Genomic DNA, 11,002 nt, shown 5'->3' with positions numbered 1-11,002 from the left:
AAACAGCATTTGACAAAGTTCAACACCCATTCAAGATAAAAACTCTCAGCAAAATAGAAATAGAAGGAAAATTCTTCAACATAGTAAAGGGCATTTATACAAAGCCAAGAGCCAACATCATCCTAAATGGAGAGATTTTGGAAGGATTCCCCTTGAGATTGGGATCCAGGGAAGGATGCCCTCTATCACCACTCTTATTCAACATTGTGCTGGAGGTCCTAGCCAGAGCAATTAGGATAGATAAATAAATAAAGGGCATTCAGATTGGCAAGGAAGAAATTAAAGTATCTCTATTTGCAGATGACATGATCTTATACACAGAAAGCCCTAAGGAATCCTCAAGAAAGCTACTAAAGTAATAGAAGAGTTCAGCAGAGTTTCAGAATACCAGATAAACATACAAAACTCAGTTGGATTCCTCTAAACCAACAAAAAGAACACCGAAGAGGAAATCACCAAATCAATACCATTTACAGTAGCCCCCAAGAAGATAAAATACTTAGGAATAAATCTTACCAGAGACGTAAAAGACCTATACATAGAAAACTACAAGACACTACTGCAAGAAACTGAAAGAGACCTACATATGTGGAAAAACATACCTCGCTCATGGATAGGAAGACTTAACATTGTAAAAATGTCTACTTTACCAAAAGCAATCTATAGATAAAATGCAATTCCGATCCAAATTCCAACAACATTTTTTAATGAGATGGAGAAACAAATCACTAAATTCATATGGAAGGGAACGAGGCCCGGATAAGTAAAGCATTACTGAAAAAGAAGAACAAAATGGGAAGCCTCACTCTACCTGATTTTAGAACCTATTATACCACCACAGTAGTTAAAACAGCCTGGTACTGGTACAACAACAGAGACATAGACCAATGGAACAGAATTAAGAATCCAGACATAAATCCATCCACATATGAGCAGCTGGTATTTGAGAAAGGCTCAAAGTCAGTCAAATGGGGAAAAGACAGTCTTTTTAACAAATGGTGGCTGGCCTAACTGGATATCCATCTGCAAAAAAATGAAACAAGACCCATACCTTCCCCCATGCACAGAAACTAACACAAAATGGATCAAAGTCTTAAATATAAATTCTAAAAAGATAAAGATCTTGGAAGAAAAAATAGGGACAATGCTAGGAGCCCTAATACGTGGCATAAACAGTATGCAAAACATTACTAACAATGTAGAAGAGAAACCAGATAACTTGGAGCTCCCAAAAATCAAACACCTGTGCTCATCCAAAGATTTCACCAAAAGAGTCAAAAGATTACCTACAGACTTGGGAAAAGATTTTAGCTATGACATTCCGATCAGTGTCTGGTCTCTAAAATCTACATGATACTGAAAAAACTCAACTACAAAAAGACAAATACCCAATTAAAAAATGGACAAAGGAAATGAACAGACACTTCACTAAAGAAGATATTCAGGTGGCTAACCGATACAAGAGGAAATGCTCACGATCATTAGTCATTACAGAAATGCAAATCAAAACTACGATGAGATTCCATCTCACTCCAACGAGACTGGCATTAATCCAAAAAACACAAAATAATAAATGTTGGAGTGGTTGTAGAGAGACTGGAACACTTATACACTGCTAGTGGGAGTGTAAAATGGTACAACCGCTTTGGAAATTGATTTGGCATTTCCTTAAAAAACTAGAAATAGAACTACCATATGATCCAGCAATCCCACTCCTTGGAATATATCCTAGAGAAGCAAGAGCCTTTACACGAACAGATATATGCACACTCATGTTCATTGCTGCACTTTTTACAGTAGCAAAAAGATGGAAGCAACCAAGGTGCCCATCAACAGATGAATGGATAAATAAATTATGGTATATTCACACAATGGAATACTATGCAACTATAAAGAACAATGATGAATCCCTGAAACATCTCATAACATGGATGAATCTGGAAGGCATTATGCTGAGTGAAATTAGTCAGTTGCAAAAGGACAAATATTGTATAACACCACTATTATAAGAACTTGAGAAATAGTTTAAACAAAGAAGAAAATATTCTTTGACGGTCACAAAATGGGGGAGGGAGGGAAGGAGGGAAAGGGGTTTTCACTGATTAGAGAGTAGATAAGAACTATTTTGGGTGAAGGGAAAGACAACACACAATACAGGAGAGGTCTGCACAGCTGGACTAAACCAAAAGCAAGGAAGTTTCCTGAATAATCTGAACGCTTCAAAGGCCAGCATAGCAGGGGCAAGGGTTTGGGGATCATGGTTTGAGGGGACATCTAAGTCAATTGGCATAATAAAATCTATTAAGAAAACATTCTGCATCCCACTTTGGAGAGTGGCATCTGGGGTCTTAAACACTAGCAAGTGGCCATCTAAGATGCATCAGTTGGTCTCAACCCACCTGGAGCAAAGGAAAATTGAAGAACACCAAGGGCACAAGGTAATTATGAGCCCAAGAGACAGAAAAGGCCACATAAAGCAGAAACTACATTAGCCTGAGACCAGAAGAACTAGATGGTGCCCGGCTACAACCGATGACTGCCCTGACAGGGAACACAACAGAGAACCCCTGAGGGAGCAGGGGAGCAGTGAGATGCAGACCCCAAATTCTCGTAAGAAGACCAGACTTAATGGTTTGACTGAGACTAGAAGGACACTGGAGGTCATGGCCCCCAGACCTTCTGTTGGCCCAAGACAGGAACCATTCCCATAGCCAACTCTTCAGACAGGGATTGGATCAGACTACAGGACAGAAAATGATACTGGTGCAGAGTGGGCTTCTTGGATCAAGTAGACACATGAGACTATGTTGGCATCTCCTTTCTGAGGGGGAGATGAGAGGATAGAGGGGGTCAGAAGATGGTTGAATAGACACGAAAAGTGAAAGTGGAGGGAAGGAGCATGATGTCTCATTAGGGCGAGAGCAATTAGGAGTATATAGCAAAGTGTTTATAAATTTTTGTATGAGAGTCTGACTTGATTTGTAAACTTTCACTTAAAGCACAATAAAAATTTTTTAAAAAATAGGGATAACACTAGGAGCTGTAATACATGGTATAAACAGGATACAAAACATTACTAACAATGCACAAACACCGGAAGAGAAACTAGAAAACTGGGAGCTCCTAAAAATCGAATACTTATGGTCATCAAAAGACTTCACCAAAAGAGTTAAAAAAGACAACGTACGGACTGGGAAAATATTTTCGGCTAGGACATATTCAATCACTGTCTAATCTCTAAAATCTAAAAGATACCGCAAAACCTCAGCAACAAAAAGACAAATAACCCAATTAAAAAATGGGCAAAGGATATGAACAGGCACTTCACCAAGGAAGGCATTCGGGTAGCTAACAGATACATGAGGAAATGCTCACGATCATTAGCCACTAGAGAAATGCAAATCAAAACAGCAAATATATACCATCTCACCCCATTAATCTAAAAAACACAAAATAATAAATGTTGGAGATGTTGTGGAGAGACTGGAACGCTTATACGCTGCTAGTGGGAATGTAAAATGGTACAACCACTTTGGAAACCAATTTTGTGTTTCCTTAAAAAGCTAGAAATAGAAGTACGATACGATTCAGCAATTCCACTTCTTGGAATATACCCTAGAGAAATAAGAGCCGTCACACAAATAGACATATGCACACCCATGTTCGTTGCAGCACTGTTCACAATAGCAAAAAGATGGAAACAACCTAGGTATCCATCAAGGGATGAATGGATAAACAAATTATGGTATATTCACACAGTGGAATACTATGCAATGATAAAGAACAACGATGAATCCGAGAAACCTCTCATAACATGGATGAATCTGGAAGGTATTATGCTGAGTGAAATTCCAAAAAAAAAACCAAACCCACTGCTGTCAAGTCAATTCTGACTCATAGCGACCCTATAAGACAGACTAGAACTGCCCGATAGAGTTTCCAAGGAGCGACTGGTGGGTTCGAACTGCTGACCTCTTGGTTAGCAGCTATAGCACTTAACCACTACGCCACCAGAGTTTCCAACTGAATGAAATTAGTCATCCACAAAAAGACAAATATTGTATGAGACCACTATTATAAGAACTCGAGAAAAGGTTTAAACACAGAAGAAAGCATTCTTTGATGGTTTGGGGAGTGAGGAGAGAGGGAGAGGAGTATTCACTAACTAGATAGTAGACAAGAATTATCTTAGGTGAAGGGAAGGACAACACACAGTACAGGGGAAGTCAGCACAACTGGACCAAACCAAAAGCCAAGAAGTTTCCTGAATACCTCCAAACTCTTTGAGGGACAAAGTACCAGGAGTGGGGGTCTGGGGACCATGCTTTCAGGGGACATCTAGGTCAACTGGCATGACAAAGTTTATTAAGAAATTGTTCAGCATCCCACTTTGGTGAGTGGTTTCTGGGGTCTTAAAAGCTAGCAAAGGGCCATCTAAGATGCATCAATTGGTCCCAATCCACAAAGAGCAAAGGAGAATGAAGAACACCAAAGACACAAGGAAAACATTAGCCCAAGAAACAAAAAGGACCACATAAACCAGAGACTCCAACAGCCTGAGACCAGAACTAGGTGGTACCCAAGTACCACCAATGACCACCCTAACAGGGAGCACAACAGAGAGTCCCTGACAGAGCAGGAGAGAAGTGGGGTGCAGAACTCAGATTCACGTAAAAAGACCAGACTTAATGGTCTGACTGAGACTGGAGGAACCCCAGAAGATACAGACCCCAGACTCTCTGTTAACCCGTAACTAAAACCATTCCTGAAGCCAATTCTTCAAAGATTAGACTGGACTATAAGACATAAAATGATGCTCGTGAAGAGTGTGCTTCTTAGTTCAAGTAGATGTATGAGACTAAACGGTCAGCTCCTGTCCAGAGGCAAGATGAGAAGGCAGAAAGGGACAGAAGCTGGTTGAATAAGGACACAAGAAATCCAGGGTGGAAAGAAGGCGTGTTCTGACACATTATAGGGATAGCAACCAGAGTCACGTAACAGTATGTGTATAAAATTTTGTATGAGGAACTAACTTGAGCTGTAAACTTTCACTTAAAGCACAATAAAAAAATTGAAAAAAAAATTTTACTTGCATGTGATATTAATGATATTGTTTTATAATTTCCATATTCTGTTGGATAACTTTTCTTTGGAATGGGCACAAATATGGATCTCTTCCAGTTGGTTGGCCAAGTAGTTGCCTCCCAAATTTCTTGGCATAGATGAGTAGGCACTTCCAGCACTGCATCCATTTGTTGAAATATCTCAAATGGTATTCCGTCAATTGTTTTTCACCAATGCCTTCAGTGCGGCCTGGACTTCTTCCTTCAGTATCATCAGTTCTTGATCATATGCTACCTCCCGAAATGGATGAACGTCGTTGACAAATTTTTTTTGTCGCAAGGACTCTGTGTATTCCTTCCACCTTTTTTTGATGCTTCCTTTGTCATTCAATATTTTGCCTATAGAATCCTTCAATATTACAACTCGAGGCTTAATTTTTTTCTTCAGTTCTTTCAGCTTGAGAAATGTCGAGTGTTCTTCCCGTTTGGTTTTCTAACTCCAAGTCTTTGCACATTTCATTGTAATACTTTATATTGTCTTCTTGAGCTACCCTTTGAAATCTTCTGTTCAGCTCTTTTACCTCATCATTGCTTCCATTCACTTTAGCTACTCTACATTCAAGAGCAAGTATGAGTCTCTTCTGACAACCATTTTGATCACTCATCTATGCTAAGGAATTTGGAAGACAGCTACCTGACCAACCGACTGGAAGAGACCCATATTTGTGCCCCTTCCAAAGAAAGATGACTCAACAGAATTTGGAAATTATCAAGCAATATCATTAATATCACACTCAAATAAAATTTTGCTGAAGATCACTCAAAAACGGTTGCAACAGTACATCAACAGGGAGCTGCCAGAAACTCAAGCTGGATTCAGAAGAGGACATGGAACCAGGATATCATTGCAGATGTCAGATGGATCTTGGCTGAAAGCACGGAACACCAGAAAGATATTTACCTGTGTTTTATTGACTATGCAAAGGCATTTGACTGTGTGGCTCATAATAAATTATGGATAACATTGCGAAGAATGGGAATTCCAGAACGCTTAATTGTTTTCATGAGGAACCTGTACTTAGACCAAGAGGTATTGGTTCTAACAGAAAAAGGGGATACTGCATGGTTTAAAATCAGGAAAGGTATGTATTAGGGTTGTATTCTTTCACCACACCTATTCAATCTGTATGTTGAGCAAATAATCTGAGAAGCTGACTATATGAAGAAGAATGGGGCATCAGGATTGGAGGAAGACTCATTAACAACCTGTGTTATGCAGATGACACAACCTTGCTTGTTGAAAGTGAAGAGGACTTGAAGCACTTACTGATAAGGTCAAAGGCCACAGCCTTCAGTGTGGATTACACCTCAACATAAAGAAAACAAAAATCCTTACAGCTGGACCAATAAGCAACATCATGATAAACAAAGACCGAAGCGATCAAGGATTTCATTTTACTTGGATCCACCATCAACACCCATGGAAGCAACAGTCAAGAAATCAAATGGTACATTGCTTTGGAAAAATCTGCCACAAAAGATCTATTTAAAGTGCTGAAAAAAAAAGGTGTCACTTCGAGGACTAAGTCATGGTATTTTCAATTACCTCATATGCATACAAAAGCTGAACAATGAATAAGGAAGCCTGAAGACGAATTGATGGCTTTGAATTGCGGTGTTGGCAAAGAACATTGAAGACACCATGGACTGCCAGAAAAACAAACAAATCTGTCTTAGACGAAGTACAGCCAGAGTGCTCCTTAGAAGCAAGGATGGTGAGACTTCATCTCACGTACTTTGGACATGTTATTGGGAGGGACAAGTCCCTGGAGAAGGACATTGTGCTTGGTAAATTAGATGGTCTATGAAAAAGAGGAAGACACTCAGTGAGACGGATTGACACAGTGGCTCCAACAAGGACTCAAACATAGCAATGATTTTGAGAATGGCACAGGGCCGGGCAGTGTTTCGTTCTGTTGTATACAGGGTCGTTATGAGTAGGGATTGAATCAACAGCACCTAACAACAACAACAACATTGGTTACGTTCATCGTGTCATGCAGCAATCATCACTTTTGATTTGCAAATTACCCCATCATTAACAAAAACTCAATCCCCTTAAGCTAAGACTCCTCCTCTGTTCCCTCCCTCCTGCCCCTGCTAACCACTATTGATCTCTATATATTTGCCTATTTCATATGAGATCATATAGTTTTTGTCCTTTTGTGACTGGCTTATTTCACTCAGCATAATGCTCTCAAGGGTCATCCTTGTCTGTAGCATGTTTCAGAAATTCATTCTCTTAATGGCAGAGTAATATTCACAGAGGGACCCCGCCCTGCCCTTGCATTGTGAAGTCTGCTGGAAGGCAGGGTGATGTCATAGACCACAGGCTGGCCACTTGTCCCTCTGCCTGGGCTTTTCCCTGCCGTAGTCTCAACCTCTTCTCCCAGGGGGAGTGGTCAACCCACCATCTGGCCCAGCCCACCCGCCCACCTACAGGCATGGACACAAATCACTCAAAGCCCGAGGATTCTCAGTCCTCCCCAGAGGTCCCCAGACCTGGCCTGAGCCCGAGCTCAATCCTGGAGAACACTACCCTGCCGCAGGAATCCCCAGACATGGTGGGGGACAGACCTCCACCCAAGACAGGCGCAGTGGTCATCGACATGGGCACAGGCACCTGTAAGGTGGGCTTCGCAGGGCAAGCCCGGCCTACCTATACCGTGGCCACCGTCGTGGGCTGCCAGGCCAAGAAGCCCACCACCGGAGGGCAGCTGGGGCTGGAGACTTTCATCGGGGAGGCTGCCCGCGTGCGCCCAGAGCTGACACTGGTGCAACCCATGCGCAACGGCATCGTGGTGGACTGGGACGCGGCCGAATTGATCTGGCGCCACCTGCTAGAGCACGACCTGGGCGTGGCCCCCCAGGATCACCCGCTGCTGTTCTCTGACCCGCCCTTCAGCCCGGCCACCAACCGCGAGAAACTGGTGGAAGTGGCGTTCGAGGCGCTGCGCTCTCCCGCCATGTACGTGGCCTCTCAGTCTGTGCTGTCAGTCTACGCGCACGGGCGCGTCAGCGGGCTGGTGGTGGACACCGGCCACGGGGTCACCTACACGGTGCCGGTCTTCCAGGGCAACAACCTGCCGCACGCCACCGAGCGCCTGGACCTGGCGGGCATCCACCTGACGGCCTTCCTGGCGGAGGTGCTGCGCGGCTCGGGCCTGGCGCTAGGCCAGCAGGACCTGGAGACGGTGGAGAGCATCAAGCACCGCTACTGCTACGTGGCGTCTGACTTCCTCAAGGAGCAGGCGCGGCCGGAGCAGGAGTGTCGCCAGGTGCTGAAGCTGCCTGACGGCAGGACGGTCACGCTGGGCAAGGAGCTCTTCCAGTGCCCGGAGCTGCTCTTCAGCCCCCCCGAGATCCCCGGGCTGTCGCCCGTGGGCGTCCCCACCATGGCCAAGCAGAGCTTGCGCAAGGTGGCCCTGGAGGTGCGCGCCGACGTGGCCCAGAACGTGCTGTTGTGCGGGGGTTCTTCGCTCTTCCCTGGGTTCGAGGGCCGCTTTCGGGCGGAGTTGCTGCGCTCGCTGCCCCCGGAGGCCCACGTGGTGGTGGCGGCGCAGCCCATGCGGAACTTCTCGGTGTGGATCGGTGGCTCCATCCTGGCCTCGCTGCGCGCCTTTCAGTCCTGCTGGGTCCTTCGGGAGCAGTACGAGGAGCAGGGGCCCCACATCGTGTACCGCAAGTGCTACTGACGGGGCGGGCGGGGGCGGGCAGTAAAGTTTCTGCCACCCAACCCCCTGCTCTGTCCTGCTGTCCCCCGGCCCGGCCCCCACTCCTGAATCCACCCAGACACCCCCAGACCCACCCCACCAGGATCTGTTCCCTCCTAACCCACTTCCCATGATCCATCCCTTGAGACATTCTTGCTCTGACCTTCTAAACCCACCTCCCCCATAATCAACCCCAAGACACCTCCCTGTTCTCAACCCGCCCTCCCAAATTCTGTGCCCCCTCCAGGTACCCTCATATTGGGACCCCCGACTCCCACCCCTAAGATAGCCCCAGATTCGACCTCTCTACTCATCCTCATGATCTACTGCTTGTGATACAGCTGCCCAAGATATCCCTGAGCCCTAAGTCCCCCAATTCGCCCCTTTGATATGCCTTTGAAGCCCCCCACCATCAGGCCACCCACGTTTTGCCCCCCCAAAGAAACCTGCACCATGATGCTCCAACCCCCTCCCCAAATCTTTCTACAAGTGTGCAAACCCCTACATACATCCCCATAGAGTGTACCCCATTTTTAATTCCCTCAAACACCCCCTAAGATTCCCTTGCCAAGACACTCCTGGTTTTGAGCACCTCAAATCCACTCCCTCCTTGGTTCCCCCCACCCCCCATCTGATTCTCTAAAGGCCTCCTACACCCTGGTGCTCAGGGCACCCCCAGAACCCTCCCACAAGGGCTGAACCCCCACATCCACCACAGAGACCCATATTCTGACCCTCAAGGGCCTCCCTACAATGGCCCATGAAAGGATTCCCCAGTGTCCAAAGACCACTCCCAGATTCTACTGTCCCCCAAAACTCTCCCTCCAGCGGCCTCCCCTCATTCAGGCGTCTGACCCTCCCTATGACCCATCCCCCACCTGTACCCCCAAATATCATATTCTGACCACCTCCATGATGGCCCCGTGGCTCATGGTGTCACAGAGCAACTCTCTGCCCTGTCCTCACCCCACAGAGCGCCTCAGGACAACTCCAGCCTCCCACACTGGACATGCTCTGGCCCCCCAGAACCATCTACACCTAATGACCCCACTAATGTGCCCCCAACTTTCTCCTCATAGACCCCCCCAAAGACACTCTCTCAGTGTAACCCCATGATGAACCTTCAGGACGCCCCCACCCTGGAACTTTAACAGGCTCCCCAAGACCAGCTCTGGTACCCCAGCCCACCAGCTGAGACTCAGCCACCAGGGGGCGATATTCCTGAGAAAGCCTAGCCTACTGTAATCCCAGGCAGATATCAGGCTGGTGGGGGCCCCACAGAACACTGGCTCCCACCGCACACACACAGGGACCCCTGGGCCAATGTCCTGGGCCACCCATCCCCCCCATTCCCACAGCCGTTCATCCTAAGCCTCAGCACCATCTCCCCAGGGATCAACCTATTCCCCTTGGAAGCCTAGCCCACCCCACCCTGTCTCTGCCAGGGCCTGGAGTGGGAGTCCATCCCCGTAGAACCGGGAAGCTTCACACTCTGCCCATCAGGATCCTGGGTCCTCTGTCCTGCCTTGTCCTCAGCCTTTCGGCCCCACCCGCTTGCTGAAGCTAGGATATCAAGATCCCTAGCAGTAGACAGGACATATTCCCCAGTTTTCCAGAACAAGAAATAAGAGCTACCAGGGTTTATCCTTGTCCACATTAGGTGCTCTTCTTTCTTAGCCCAATAAATCATTCCTCATTCATTCCTTCAACCAGCCAGTATTTATTGAGCGTGTCTTGCACACTCCCTTGGTCTCTGTCTCTGTCTGTCTCTGTGTCTTTCTGTGTATCCGACACTCTTTTTCTTTTTTTTATTGTGCTTTAGGTGAAAGTTTGCAGCTCAAATTAATTTCTTATACAAAAATTTATACACGTATTGTTATGTAACCCTAGTTGCAATCCCTATAATGTGACAACACGCTCCCCCTTTGCATCCCCTGGTTTCCCATGTCCGTTCAGCCAGCTCCTGTCCCTTTCTGCCTTCTCATCCTGCCTCTGGACAGGAGCTGCCCATTTAGTCTCATGTATTGACTTGAATTAAGAAGCACACTCTTCATGAGTATTATTTTACATTTTATAGTTCAGCCTAATCTTTGAAGAATTGGTTTCGGAAATGGTTTTAGTACTGGGTTAACAGAGTGTCCATGTCTTCTGGCCTTCCTCCAGTCT

The 11,002-nt window shown here is 45.9% G+C and overlaps 1 protein-coding gene across 1 annotated transcript; it reads left to right on the top strand.

Moving 5' to 3' along the window:
* Positions 1-7,567: 7,567 nt before the first annotated feature.
* On the top strand, positions 7,568-8,818 carry ACTL9 (actin like 9). The gene has a single exon (XM_064283097.1). The coding sequence runs from the start codon at positions 7,568-7,570 to the stop codon at positions 8,816-8,818; it is 1,251 nt and encodes a 416-aa protein (XP_064139167.1).
* The last annotated feature ends 2,184 nt before the right edge of the window (positions 8,819-11,002 follow it).

This window comes from Loxodonta africana, chromosome 3, assembly GCF_030014295.1.
Source record: "Loxodonta africana isolate mLoxAfr1 chromosome 3, mLoxAfr1.hap2, whole genome shotgun sequence".
In the NCBI taxonomy this organism is placed as follows: domain Eukaryota; kingdom Metazoa; phylum Chordata; class Mammalia; order Proboscidea; family Elephantidae; genus Loxodonta; species Loxodonta africana.
The sequence above is the reverse complement of the archived record's forward strand: the minus strand, read 5'-3'. Positions and strand labels throughout refer to the sequence as shown.